Source organism: Silurus meridionalis, chromosome 8, assembly GCF_014805685.1.
Source record: "Silurus meridionalis isolate SWU-2019-XX chromosome 8, ASM1480568v1, whole genome shotgun sequence".
In the NCBI taxonomy this organism is placed as follows: Eukaryota; Metazoa; Chordata; class Actinopteri; order Siluriformes; family Siluridae; genus Silurus; species Silurus meridionalis.
Window position 1 is genome coordinate 18816709 of NC_060891.1, and position 15498 is coordinate 18832206.

A 15498-nucleotide genomic window follows, 5' to 3' on the forward strand; every position below is an offset into this window, starting at 1 on the left:
CAGACCACCCACTACTTAACTGCTGTTTAGATCAATGCTCCTCCATTTCATCAGTGTTATTTATAACCCCTGTTTTTTCCTCTTCTACTTTTTCCTCTCAAGCCACTGGAATTGAGAAGGAGAAGAGAATGAGAGAGAAATGAAGCCTTTTTAGATACCACTGATGGGCCAGGGAGTGATAATGGGTGCTCTTGAAAAGAAAAAACTTTTTTGAGAATTGAGATTATTGTGTTAAATAATAAGGAAAGAATCAATGCAATAAAACAAATGTGTATTATTATTCACTGCAGATACTGTAATTATAGTTTATACATTATTAGAAAAGTTCAAGTAGGTAGTACTAAAGGACCCATTAGCAGCAGGTTGTTAAAGCCAAAAAAAAAAAAAAAAAAGGATCTTAGCTACTTTATCTTGGTGTGTTGGAACTGGATAGTGGATCCATTGCGCTACTAAACATAGTCTAGAAATGCACAATTTAGGAAAAAAGGCACCAGTGTCTCCCCATCTTGCCTTTTTATTGCATTTCTGTTATCATTTTGCTCTTATTCCACACTTTTTTTCCCCTCTTTCTTTCTTTATTTTTAATTTGCACCCTGATGTCAGTAGGATTTGACGTCCTATTTTTTCCCTTTGAGCTTTCCTTCGAATGCATTTGTGGTGGTTTCCTCCTCTCACACTTTCTCTTGCTTTTATACTCTCCAGAGTTCTCTCTCATTCTTTCCCCCAATCTTGCAATCCTTCCATTTAAAATACAGCCCATGTACACACTCGCATGCATACTCCCCGACCCCGTATCACTCCAGCAGACACATCCCGTCCCAGCGCCAAACCAGGAGTCGGTGCTTTATGAGAGAATCACATGATGTCAAAACCACACGCCTTCGATTTAATCAAGAAAGAGATTAAAGTGGATGTGTGTTATTTTCAACTCGGCCACAGCACAGTCATTTGTCACTGTCAGGCTTGTGATTGCGTTGGACCCACCGTTGTCCACCGCTTGTCAAAATAGTAGTCCTGGAGACTGGAGCAGCGTTCCAGAGAGGGAAAACACAGTGAGGGCGATGATTCAGATGGTCCTTGGCCAGATAGCTTCGGGGTGTGAGTTGTGATTCCCATGTCATGGGAAAAGTCATGCTTTTAAGGGTTAACATTTAAGAATTTGAGTTGCATTATTTTATTTTTGGTTGCATTTTTTGTTGTGCATCAGGTGATGATTTGACATGCCACTGGTTAGGCGCAGTGGCCTGGGTGACTTCTATTTTGACATCTATAGCCTGTTCTCCCCCTTCTCATTGGTGACCTGACTGGCCTTGGGCGGTGAAATTCAGCACACATAGGCTGTGCGGTCAGATCTCTGAATCTCCCTGTGTGTATATTAGAGTTTTGTAATGTGTTTCCATTATGAAGCAATGCAAGGATAATTGTCTTTGGTGGCAATTAGCTAACAGGTTTGTTCAGTGGCATTGGCAGGCACATTCATCATTCCCCTTCCCCCAACTGCCTAGACTTGACATGTCTCTCTCTCTCTCTCTCTCTCTCTCTCTCTCTCTCTCTCTCTCTCTCTCTCTCTCTCTCTCTCTCCCTCTCTCTCCCCCAGCGGACAACATGGATCAATAGACTTCTATATAAGGGACCTTGCTTTCCAAGTCTGTGAGCGACTTGCCATTACCCAGCACCATTATTTTTATTCCCATTCTTTCCCCTTTTGCATTTAGGAGACACAGAAATTGTACCTTTGGGACGGTGGAATATATACACAATCACTTGGTAAGAATCAATAAAGAGATTTAAATTGTTTCTCATCCCTGGCAGCACTGTTTGTTGTACGTGTGTGATTTGCCCAAACTGCTAAACTGGCAGGCGGCGACTGCGATTGGTCGGTCTGTGTTTGTATATAAGGCGATACATTACAGCATGTGCTTAATATGATGATAGCTTCCATAATGGCAAAGGACAGGAAGGGTCTGTTATGGGTGTCTGTATGTGTGTGTATATATTCATATCTCCAAAAGTTTGCGGACATCTGGTCATAAGTATGGGAAGTGCTTTCTGAGCATCGCATTCCACATTTCATTCCAATTTACTCTTATAATTCCCTTCACTCTTCTAGGAAGATTGTTGAAGCTTGTGGAGATTTGTACTCATTTAGACACAATGGTGGGAGTAAAGTCAGGCACTGATATAGGTGTGATTGAGCTCAGAGCGCTAAAACTGGTTGCTCAAAATCCACTTTAACCCACGTAAACCACCGTCAACCTGGAACAGGTCTGGGTCTCCAAGTTCAAATGACCAGTAAAATTAATGGCACTGCATCCAAAGACGATTGTGTGCGTCCAAAATTTTGGTAACAGTTTGGGGGAATACCACATATGACTGGAAAAGTATATATAATGTGTGTGTGTGTCTATATATATATATATATATATATATATATATATATATATATATATATATATATATATATATATATATATATTTTTTTTTTTTTTTTTTTACTCAAATGAGCTTATAGCAGTTTGATAGTGTTTTTCTAGGAGCAGTCTGTCAGCAGTTCTCATGTGGTCATTGTGGTCTTTCATTAAATGCACCTAAAAAGCCACTAATGTTCTATATATAATAATCTTTCCAACTAATTCTTACTCTCTTACTCCAGTCTTTCCCAGTCTCCCTCCATTCCTGTCTCTGTGTTTTGCCATGATTTGAAGCCCTGCTAGATTTAGCTACACTTTTTCCCCCCTTTTTTTTTTCCCTTTTTTTTCTTTTCGAGAAGGCGATTTTGTGAGCTATTTGACCTTTTCCATTTTCCCAAGGCCTTACATGAGATTAGGTCTCTTCTACTGCCTTTCTTACAATGTGATTGGACTTGTTTAAGATTTATCATCATAGCATGTTTGGTCACCTGAGCTTTATAGAGTCACATTGTCGGGAGGGGGACTGTTCTGAACGTCGAGGTGCTCACTTTTGGGATGGAAATATTGAAGTATTACTAATAGAGTTTGGATAAAAAATAGAATTGTATGATGGAGGAGTACAACCTTATTGACTGTAATTGATTCTGGTAGGGATTGCGGCTTGCAGTGCGGTTCATAAATATTAAGATTCACGTTGTGTTTAATAGCAGCAAAATAAAGAGGCCTATGTGTGGTGAGATGGAGTATGAATGTGTGTGGCGGTAGAGGGGTTGAATGAGGTAGGCAGGTGGGTAGCACTTGCTTTGACGTGTATACTAATTACTGTCTAACAGAGGAACTGAAGTCAGGCGCAAAGCTGGCGAGAAGCTCTGACCCAGACCCGAGTTGTTAGCCATGATCGGCCCCAATCGGTCTGAGGCAGATCAGTTCTGCCCCACTAACCCTGCCGGGACCCAACCTGCACCACCAACCAGCACTGCATAAATAGGTGGAGGAAAGAAAGGAGCACTGCTCCACCTCCCCAGACAGACAACTGGGAGGATAGATTTAAGAGAAGTAAATTGGAAAATCAAATGAGGGCTTTAGTCAGCCAGGGCGAGATTTGCAGAGCTGTCCGCTGGGCTCTGAGAGGCACATCCATCATGTCCCACAAGTAGTCAATTCCTCTAGTATCTGTAAATGTTTTCAGATATTAGCCAATTTATATGCTCCGAGATTCATCATGGAAAATCAGCTTTATCGGGGCACGTTATCAGCGCCCCGTCTCTCCTTTGCACCATGAAGTTTGATGTACGAGCAGCTCTGCAGCTCAATGACTTGTGCGTAAGGGGGTATGTTGTAGTGTGGAATGGGAGGGTGTTTAAAAAAAAGAAAAAGGGGGGGGGGGGGGTATTTTAATTAATAAACAAACTTGCATAGGAGCTCATCAGTGTCAGGGGCAATAACGATCATCATCCGTTATTGTTTATTACGGTCCTCCCTCAACAAATGTTGGCTTCTAATGAGGTTTCTACCGTTTTTTTTTTCTTTTCTTTTTTTCCTCTAGATAAGATAATGACTTTTTCATCCTGGTGGAGAAGGAGAAAAGATATAAATGATAGGACTAAGGGGAGAGAAATCATGCAAGGTTAGGCTCATTTCTCCTGTGCCATTCATCATTTCATCAGAGCCTGATAACGGCACTGGTGTTTTCTGCTTTTCCGTTTTTTTTTTCCCGTAAACACTGGTTCTGTATTTATGTACAAGTCCCAGAGGAGGTGAAGCTGCTCTTTTTAGTATTCTCCTCCACTGCACGCTTGCTCAGATAAGGATACCTCAGTCAGAATTTATGCCGACACGGGACAATTACAATAAATTTGGTGTGTATTTACAGTGCTCTATTGTGTGTTGTGAAATTGTGCTGCAGGGGGAGTCTTTGCGGTGTGTGTGTTTGTGTGTGTCTGTGTGTTTGAAAGGCGGGGGGCGTCTTTAATAAATGTATGCTGATGTTCGAGGCTGCAGTGATGCGAGGATGTTAGGCTCTGTTGTTATTTACTAGGCTGTTTGGGTGCAACGGCGGATCCCAGGCTGCAAATGGCATTACGGCTGGTGATGAATGAGCATTAGGCTAAACTCATTTTAAAAGCAGCCTGATTTATTAGCACGCTGGCCTTCGGATTTCATCAGGTCAGCGCATGGCTGAAACCACGCAATGTCAGCTCCAAGGTCACCTCCTTTGCAATCGTTTTTTAACCCCCGTCCTTCAGAAAACGTAGGGAAAACAAGTGCCACATATGTCCCACAAAGCACAGGGTGGGGAGAAAAGAAAAAAAAAACAAGTGTCAGGCAAATGAAAAGCTGAAATGCGATCTGTGTGCAAGGGTGTGTATGTGAGAGGCACCAAAATTTGATGGTGGTCAACCTCCAATTATGAGTGCTAGTAAGACAAGAGCTTTAATGGCTGCTGTTTGCCTTCAGGGAGGTTTATTACACAGTACTGTTTTGCAGGAGCAGCGTCAAATCTATAAAACTACCATTAGGAGGGGAAAAAAAATCAATCAAAATGCCATTAAAGTGGAATAAGTTGCCAATATTGCTGATGTGGTTGCGGGTCCTTTGATTTTCTTTCAGATTATTAGGCACAGTCGAGTAGTGACTTTGTTAAGGGAAACGAGTGTTGTTGGGGAGTAATATGTCTCGTGGCTTCATAAAGTTTGCTGCCTCATATTTCCCACTTTATTGATTATCCATTATCATTTGTCATGAGGTGTCCTAACTCAAGGGGAAAATATAACCCTCTTTCTTCAGCAGCGAGCAGCACAGGAGCGCCGTATAGATCTGCGTGTGAAGGTACCAATCTCCGAGAAAAATGAGAGCAGAAATGAGGTGCCTCGCAGGCCTGGGCTCTGCATTGGAGAGGGAGAGAGGAGTGCTGACTGGGCTTTGTTCTGTCTCACTAGCAGCGGCAGATCACAGCGTACACCTCATATTTGTCATTTCTCCACTGGGGTTTGGAATGAGACGTAAGGAGCAGCACCTCAGAGAGAGCTAGAAGGAGAGAGAGAGAGGGAGAGAGGTTTATGGTTAATAAAAGCATGCATGGTACAAAGATCTTAGAGGGGGCTGAAAGAAGTGTTTTGTTTTTGTTTGTTTTTTTTCTATTTTATCACATCTCTTTTCCTCTAATCATTCCTTTATTCCTAAAATCTGCTTCTGGACCAAATCTCCAGTGCCTCTTCTGTATTTCTCTCTTTCGCCACTCCTCTTTAGAATATAGAAACGTTCCTGGAAGTGTCAAGGCAGCAGCGGCAATTCTTCATGACCATACGTATACATCATTAGAATCGGGCACGTCCTCCATTTCGTCACGCGGCGATACAATCCATTTAATCGGAATGTGCGTGAAAAATGACTTGGGGATTTTTGCCTTTGCAGTAATAAGAAATCAATCCAATGGCCTACCAAATGTGATTTATAACGTTAGTGCTGCTGGAATGTGGTGAGAGATACAAAATATTCATCCTTCATAACGCGTCTGAAGCATTTATCTGCGCAAAAATCTCGTTCGGCTCTGAGCTTTTACCCAATTGAGTGCAGAACATGTCAGAGTAAGTGGTGTAAAATATGGTATTTGTGTCTACAGCTGCGCTAACAGCCACCTGTCACTGCCATGACCTAGTCAATTGGGGCAAAAGGTTTCTTTTCTGCCTGTCTGTTAAACCGTAGTCACATTTTTCTGATTGTTTTGTGCATGTGTGGATTTGTTTTTTTCTTATTAGCATCCAAGCAAGTCCTGAACAGCATGCTGCGGGAGCCATCTTTAATTCCAGATGTGCAGCTCGCCATACATGTGGAACAGGTACGGTCGGCGTCTCTGTCACTTTTTTGCATTAAATATAAATGCATAACTAGTGATTAATGATGCAGTTGGGATGTCCATGTGAAGTGTGTGTGTGTGTGTGTGTGTGTGTGTGTGTGTGTGTGTGTGTGTGTGTGTGTGTGTATATACACACACACACACACACACATTTATGCATGTTAATTAACATGACTAGCCATGTATCCAGGGCCAGTAAATAATCCAGAGTCTCATATTTGCTAATAGCATCATGTGAGCGTCTGTACTGGTGCGTGGCATGAGCTCGTATCCAGTGTTTGCCTCCCTTCCTGCTATCAGTTTAACGGGTGCACAGAGTCCCTCTTTCAACCCCCCTGATCCACGCCGCAATATTTCTTCTCCCTCTTTTTCAGTGCACTATAAATGACTGCTGTTATGGACCGCTGGTCGACTGCATCAAACAGTATCCTTTCCCATAAAATTTTAAGTCTAAAGTTGACGAGGTGCTATTCACGGAGATGAGATGTGTCCAGCTTCACCTGAGATTCAGCGAGCAAGTGATCGAGTGAGTGAGTGAGTGGGCGAGCGAGGTTTTAACCGTAGTAAAATAAACAAAAAAGCTGCCATGCTTGGGGCCCTTGAGCAAGGCCCTTAACCCGCTGTGCTCCAGGGGCCCTGTAATATGGCTGCCCCTGTGCTCTGACTCCAGCTTCCTACACCAATCTGATATAGAAATTATTTCCCTGTGGGATCAATAAAGTATTCTAAAAAAAATTTATAACGTTCAGTTTGATTGAACATTTATTTAGTCCTAATTTGTAATGACAAAAAATGTAAACAACTATGTCAATGATAATATACCATATTACTATACTATATTAATGATACTTAAAAAAAATAAAGTGCAGGGTACTAATTTCTTATAATGTTGTTATATTACAATATATCGCCCAGCAAGTGTGTGTGTGTGTGTGTGTGTGTGTGTGTGTGTGTGTGTGTGTGTGTGTGTGTGTGTATAAAACTGTGTATATAAAACTATCTGTAGAGTTAGCAGTGCATTATTCTCCTGTTGCTCCTGAGAAGAGGTTGTCAGAAACAACATGGAAACAGGATTTATTTGTATTTTTTTTTTTTTGCTTTTTGCAAACAAGCTTTGCTTTCACTAAATTCACATATTTCACAGGTTTCAAGTAAAATCTTGTTTAACTCACTCGCTCTCTTTTTTTTTTCGTGTGTGCTTATGGGAGATTTATCAGCACCTTGGAGAGTACTTGTCAGATCACCGTGATGGACCTTTGTCCTTTGTCCTTCAGTGAGGACTCCTTTCATCTTTCAGTCTTTTACACACCACATGCCTTCTGATTCTCACCTTTAAGTCTGTTTGCTGAATTTAAATCAGAGGTGTGCAACTGCTTTCTTTTAATTCTTTTTTTTTTTTTAATCAAATGTCCGCTTTAGTGACATTTAACTTTATTCATATAGCCATTTTAATTGACATTGTTGCAAAGCTGCTCTGCTTTACAGAAATCCAGATACAGTTTTAAATTTCTCCCTCATAAACAAGCCAGAGACAACTCTGACAAGAAAAAACTCCCAGAGACAACATGAGGTTGAAAACTTGATCTCGTGTATGAGCATCAGGGTCATTTTGAGTTTTGTAGTAGGCTATAAAAGAAACTATTCACTGTTTAATCACAGAGACTTGAAACAAACAAAACAAACAGTTTTACCCCATAATACAGTTGTGATGCCCAAGTGAAGTTAATCAGTAAGTGCTTTTGGTGCCAATTGCTAACTAAACTATGGACTAAAACATTGGGACACCTGATTTTTCCAGTCATATGAGTTTCTTCCCCAAACTGTCACCACAGAGTTGGAGTCACACAATTGTATAGGATGTCTCTGGATGTATTTGCATAAAATTTTCCCTTCATTTGGACTAGGAGACCAAAGCATGCTCCAAAATAACAGTGCATCGGTGCACAAAGCAAGCTCTGAAGATAAAGTATAAATGGGTTGGAGTGTTTGCCCAAAAAACCTTTTGCTAATTTGTCCCCATTGTTTCTGGACATGAAATTCAGGTGTATCCAGAATAAATTATATTCCAACAGAGCTTTAGGTCTATTTTAACTCTTATGTCAGCTTATAACAGCAAGTAAAAAATAAATAAATAAAGCTCTTTACAAACCACAGTACATAGTGGTGTTTGGTCAACTGAGGGTCAAATAGCTTTTCTCAATGCACTCAAACTGTACTCGAGTTTGAATGAAATCAGACCTAGTCCACCTCGGTCAAATGTTTTCGACGTTACCTGAGCGCAATTGCTGTTTTCTCACCTGTCTAAAGAACCGCACCAGAGAGTACAAAGCACCATGGTTCGATTCAACACACGAAACACATATGTGCATATGTGAAGAGACTGCCTGTCAGAATGCCCTCTCTCCACTTCCATAAGAGCACTCTAGTGTGGCTTGATCTCTCTGAGAACACGATTCAACCCCGATTTGAACTCTTAGAGGACGAGAAGGGAATTTTGTGGCGTATTACTGGTTACAGGCATGTGGACATGTGAGCTGCTGACCGACATGGTGGAGGATGGTGCTGAAGTGCTGCTGAATTAGAATGTGTTTTAAACATATATGGGGGGACACAATGTTTTAAAATGATTTAGTAGTGTATATAATATAATACAGTACATTACTGAAAGTTTTTCCTCGTTTCCTGTTTTTGATTGAACATGACATTTTCCTCTCCGTAGTTCTGACCAGTGATTGAACATCTTTGTGGTCTGCTTTAAATGTAAGCTCAAATCAAGAATGTGCTTCTGATTTGATCGTAGCTACTCATAAGTTTGTACTCCTAATGACAGCCACTTATCAATGCAGCGATGCAGTCTCAGTGATCAGAGAAGGGGAGACGGACGGTTATGGGCTGTCAGAAATGGGTCATCATATAAATACTGCACTCTTGAGACTATTTTGTGTGTGTGTGTGTATGTGAGAGAGAGAGAGAGAGAGAGAGAGATTGAGAGGTGGAGTTGGTCAGCCTGCAAGCTGTTTAGGACCAGGCAGCTGAGAACCCTGCTAGGCTTGTCTGTTCTTGGCCACTGATCCCTGTCCTACCCTGCCCACCATCGTTGTCCTGCCTCTTTACCTCTTTTCACACCTCTCCCTCCAGCATTATTCCTCATTCACTCGCTTTTTCTCCGAGGGGTTCATCAAACCAGCCCACTCGCTCTTCTTCTGGCTCTGCACTATGACATCAGGGGACTTGCTCCAGTGCCTGCACCCAGACGTCCCCATAATGACCCAGGCAGTCACTCTTCTCAGTGGCATGTCTCTGCAGAAAGGCACATGAGCTCATTTAGCAGGAGTTAAGCATGAAATCAGACCTGTTCTGATAAATTGGAACATTTTAAGCACCCATCAGTCAAATCAATATCAACAGCCTGAAGTGTATAATATATGCACCGTCCCAGTTTGATATTATGGGGTGGTGTTTTCCCAACCCACTGCACATCTGATATTAAAGTTTGTCTTGCAGTTTTTTTGCATTAGGTTTACCATTTAATGCACCATGCCACATTTCATCATTTTCAAATACAGTTCCAGGTGATTGTGATCATCTTAAGTATTGTTTAGTGTCTGGGGAGAAAAAAAACACAAGATTTTTACACATGATCCTATTGATTCTCAACTTTATTGCAGTTGCTATTCCCAAGTATTCATATTATATTAAAAACACACACACACACATATACAATACTACACCCTTCTGGTGTTGCCACAGCAACACTGCTCAGTAACTAGGCGTTTCCATAGCAACCTTGCATGCAGGTAAAACTGTCCCCATTTTATGAGTCAAATTTGACAAGTTGCTTTTTTTTCCCACTTGCACTTCATTTCAATTTAAAATAGCTTGCATTACTATCCGTTCGAAACCATGTTTACTTAAAGAAATGTTTAGCAAACAGACCTAAAGTCATCGGGTATCGATTTAATTCTTTAGCTGTCCGTAAAAGTTGTTTCCTGCTTTTTTTCTGAACTGTGGTTTATCAGCTCTATTGGTCAGGAGCATGAGGAGATCCTCCGAGAGAAACTCAGAGAGAAGAACCTGTCTTTTTTAGGTAAGCTGTGTGTTCCCGTTTCTTTTTATTTGTGAGCAGCAATATACATGAGGAATTCTTTTTTTTTTATTATTTTTTTATCAGCTATAAATTAAAGCCACCAGGTTTTGGTCCTTTTTCCTTTTCATACTTCAATTTATAGCAAACGTGCCTAAAGCACGCCAAATCTCCCTAATGTATATGGTTTGCACTCGTTTTCAGAATAGATTCTACCATAAATACAATAGACAGATGCATATTGACCTGCTGTCTGCCACAGCCTAAGCATCATGATGTTGGAAGACTTAAAGTTAAGGTTGTGAGTAGCCAGGTGTGAAATTTCCTTATTTTTCCTTCCCCATCTCAATACCCTACAGAAAAGCAAGCAGCGTTTTTTCGAATCAGTCTTTTTTCTATCATTAGGAAGATATCATTTATTTGGGCCTCGAGTGCTGACCTTAGCAGAGACGGCCGCGAGGACTGTTCTAAAACTGTCAAAGTTTGGGGCGCAGGGGTCACACAGGCGGCTTCGCCCAGCTGATAAATGGATTGGAAATAAGCTCCCCAACACTAGGGATGGTCCATTAATTTTAATCAACGGTGATGTAAAAAGGCGATCGGCGCCGCATGACGGTGTCAACAGCCCGGCAGGTGTCGAGAGAGACCACACAGCCCGGACCCCCTCACAGTCCAAGACCTTCAGCCCTCGTCCCCCTCAGCCCATTAGTCGAGCTTGGCTGAAGACGGAGAGGCCAGCCCCTGGAATTGAATGACCTGGTCAGCCTGAGATTTAATGGAGAAATCAGGTGTTCCGCAAATAATGGTCGAACCGCGCCAGGAGTCAAGGACAATGGCAGAGGCACACGTGCACAAGGGTCATGCTTTCAGCTGCTATAATGCCAGCCATGTCCTTTCTGTTCTTTATGAAGCTCACCAGCTCAATGCTTTCCCCCGCCAGCCTGCGCCTGATGGATTTTTGTGCAGTGTTTGCAAATCACTGGCAGATGTAAAATGTGATGTTTTCAGTGTGTGGGGAAAAAAAAAAAGTTATTTTTTTGTTTTGTGTTTTTTGACCGGTGTATTACATACTTGGTAGGAAGTCAACATATAAATGCGTTGGTACTTGAAGCACTCGGTATGAGCTTATTTATTCATTTGTTTTTAAACATACTTCAACTCTCGCGTGTCTATTCGCCTGCACTACACTATAGGCCAATGATCTGAAAGCGAGTAGCAAACCCCATGCTGTTTTATTATTAGTGCCTGAATATGATAAAGGTCACTTTGTCACTTAGGCATAAAGTCCACTTCCTATTTGGCTGAATTTGATTAGTGCGATTTAATTAATTGACTAAAATGTTTCCCCTCAGATGAGAATCAGCTACGGGCCAAAGGTTATGACAAGACCCCTGACATTATCCTAGAAGTCCCCATTGGTAAGTGCTTGGAAAATCAGAATGAAAAGAATCACCCGGTCAGTCAGCAGTGACTATTATAGGCCTAGAGTTATTTCACACACAGTCCCAACTGTCAAGCTAATGTTAAAATAATGCCATTTCATGTCTTATGAGGTTTTTTTCCTCTGAATACAAACTATAAAGGCATCTTGCAAGAAAATACCACATGTCGCCTCAGGAGAAGCTTTTCTTCATGATAAAGTTAGATAGATTTACACATCTGTCTGCATTCAAAATGCCATAGCAAACTAAATCCAGTGCAAAAAACAGTGATGCAGTGTTAAATTTTTTATTTATTTTTTTCAAATTGCAGCTGTTGAAGGCCATATTGTGCACTGGATTGAAAGCAAGGCCTCATTTGGGGATGAGCAGAGTCATCGCACTTATCTAAACGAGCAGTTTTGGAGTTACTGGAACAGGTAAGACATTTGTAATAAGACATTAAGTTTTTAGCAGTCTCTGAAGATTACTAAAAGAAATCGAAATACTGTAACAATATCTTATATTAAATAATTATTTTTTTTAATTAATAAAAAAAAAAAAAATTAACTTAAAAAATAAATGTCCTCTATTCCAGTGCGCAACATGTAGACCCATTACGGTCAACGACTATCTAGCGGCGGCTCTCCTCCATTTTTTTTTTTTTTTTTTCGAACTCCGAACAAATTTATTCGTATCCGCGAACGTTCGTAAAGTAAATGTCTGCAAAGTGAGGATTGTGTGTGTGTGTGTGTGTGTGTGTGTGTGTGTGTGTGTATATATATACTGTATATATATACTGTATATATTTATTATTAATCTTCAGTTACATGAAGTGTGTGCCCTACAATTCATTGTGAAAAAACTCTTACTGTAGGAATATAATATAGAAAAAAAGTCTAAATTAACTAACTGTGGTTATTAAAATGATCGTCTTCATTGTAAAATGTAGCAGCACAGTGGTCTAAATACATATACAGAAATAAAAAATGTAAAAAAAAAAAAATTCTTTATGCAGCAGCTGATATGACTTGCATCTCTTGCACATACACTATATGGACAAATGTTTGTGGATTGCTGAGTATAAAATTCATTCATAGCTTCCATTCCACTGGGAAGATGTTCCATTTGATTTTGAACTGTGGCTGTGAGATTTCTCTCTCACACAGCCAGACAGACTCGTACAGCCAGACAGACTCATACAGCCACAAATTTATTAGTAACGTAAGGTACTGATGTGGGACGAGAAGGGCTGTGGTGCAGTCAATTTATTACAAAGGTGTTCAATAGGGTCAAGATCTTCTATATTCAAAAATTTTTAAGCTTGCTTTGTGCACAAGAGTTTTGTCATAATGGTAGAGGTTTGGGTCTCCTAGTTCAAGTGATGGCAAAGTTTTAATGCAAAAGCATCCTATACTATTAGGGAAGAACCACATAGGATTGTGAAAAGTCAGGTGTCACATTACTTTTGTTGATGTAGTGTATAAACTAACCGTATTTGATGGAAATATTTACAATTAAAACTTTTGGTGGTAGATTTAAACTTCTTAAGGGCATATTATAGGCTGGGCTGTTAGGTGAAGTAGGTACGGGGCTTAAATCTTACACTGAGAAGATAAGAGTACTCGGAGCCTGTGTCACAGAAACGGCTTGTGGCTTTGTAGCTGAAAGCTGGCTACAGAATCGGCAGTCTACAGATTGACATCATATGCCTTTATGTAGCTGTTTTTCTCTGTATTTCCATCTGTGCATATGTGCACGTGTGTGACTGACAGAACGAAAGCTCAGCATGTTCTCTGCGAGAGATGCCCGATCGTTTTTTAAAACCAAACAAACTAAGGCAGGCTTTCTAAGCAAGCCATGCATTTGAGGTCATGTAAACAGCTGTATTTGGTTTGTAAAAAAAAAAAAAAAAGTGTTGCTTTCCAAACAATTCATCACTGCAGCATTGTACTTCACATACAACAATGAAGAAGTGCATGCAGCTTGAAATGATTTTTCACCCCATAGATATATGGGACGTGCAAGAGGGAAAATACTATTAAGATAAAAATAGTGCGATACCATTCAATGATTTATCAGCTTACTACAGCGTATCTATTTTTGTCTTAATATGATACAGAAGTGATTTTTTTAGATTCAACATCTGAAACATAAATGTGGAAGAAAAAAAAAACTATAGTTATGCAGTTATTGGAAAATAATCATTACCATGTTACCATTTATTTTTTATTAGCATGTCCCAGAGATTTTTATTTGTTAATCAATTTTTGATAATCAATGGATAAGGTATCATACATTTTTCTTTTTTAATGAAAGAATGTGAAACATTTTACATAAAAAGCCTTTTCCTCTTCAAGCGCTCTTTCTTTCTTTTCTTTTATTCTATTTATTGCAGTTCTGACACTGGAGACTCCATCAATGTTGAATTAAAGAATATGAATTAATTATGTACAGTTTCTATCGCACAAGTGGCTCTGAATTTGCAGTTACTTTTGAAATGCTCTTTTACAGCAAACATGTTAATGTGTAACTATAACGATATTAATTTGCTAATGTCCCCCCTTGTCACTAGAACTGTTGTTGGAGCATCTCTATTTCAGAAAATTCATCAACTTTACGTCTTATCTGATTTGAACATAGCAGCGTTATGGTGGAAAGAAATGTTTGAATGGTTATATCGGCTATAATAATTGTTTCGAATGCATTTTTGTGAGATTGTATCGTTCGGAAAGTGTAGATGAGCTTTTTCTTGAATTTTCTCAATTAATTGCTCCTGAAGTAGTAACAAGCGAAAATATATTCAGTATTAAGATCGCTGCTGTTGAAGTGTCTCAGTTAGAAAGATTATGCACTTTATCCTTTTATGAATGCACTTGTCACCTAGTTTTTTATATTCATTTATTTCTTTTTCTTATTACGGGCAATGCGGGTTATCTATCTATCTATCTGTCTGTTTGTGTGTGTGTGTATGTGTTACATTATTATATAATATATAATATTTCTTCCTGATTTATTATTTTTTTGCAAGCTAAGGGAATAAGAAATCCAAAAATACATGGCCCTGTGTGAAAACTGTGGTTTATCAAACCTGAGTTTATTTCTCTATCCACACCCAGGCCTGATTACTGCTACACCTGTTCGCAATCAAGAAATCTCTTAAATAGGACCTGCCTGAAAAAGTGAAGTAGACCAAAAGACTAGAAGACTAGGCTAGACATCATGCCGGGATCCAAAGAAATTCAGAAACAAATGAGAAAAAAAGTAATTGAGATCTATCAGTCTGCAAAAGGTTATAACGCCATTTCTAAAGCTCAGGGGCTCCAGCAAACCACAGTGAGAGCCATTATTCACAAATGGTAAAAACATGGAACAATGGAGAACCTTCCCAAGCCGGCCGACCAAAATTACCCAAGAGCACAGCGACAACTCATCCAAGAGTTCACAAAAGACCCCACAACAACATCCAAAGAGCTGCAGGCCTCACTTTCCTCAGTTAAGGTCAGTGTTTTGACTCCACCATAAGAAGGAGACTGGGCAAAAATGGTCTGCACGACAGTTCCAAGAAAAAAAAAACACTGCTAAACAAAAAGAACATAAAGGCTCGTCTCAGTTTGCCAGAAAACATCTTGATGATCCCCAAGACTTTTGGAAAAATACTTTGTGGACTGACAAGACAAAAGTTAAACTTTTTGGAAGGTGTGTGTCCCATTACGTCTGGTGTAAAAG

General features: G+C 40.0%; 1 protein-coding gene across 3 annotated transcripts in view; it reads left to right on the forward strand.

Moving 5' to 3' along the window:
• cdin1 (CDAN1 interacting nuclease 1) overlaps positions 1 to 15498 on the forward strand; it is a 64347-nt gene that overhangs the window by 23145 nt on the left and 25704 nt on the right. For all 3 annotated transcript variants that reach the window (XM_046856391.1, XM_046856390.1, XM_046856392.1), the window contains 5 exons: positions 6170 to 6249; positions 6642 to 6691; positions 10287 to 10354; positions 11704 to 11769; positions 12104 to 12209. In XM_046856391.1, coding sequence (XP_046712347.1) covers positions 6170 to 6249; positions 6642 to 6691; positions 10287 to 10354; positions 11704 to 11769; positions 12104 to 12209 — 370 coding nt within the window. The remainder of the gene's footprint in view (positions 1 to 6169; positions 6250 to 6641; positions 6692 to 10286; positions 10355 to 11703; positions 11770 to 12103; positions 12210 to 15498) is intronic.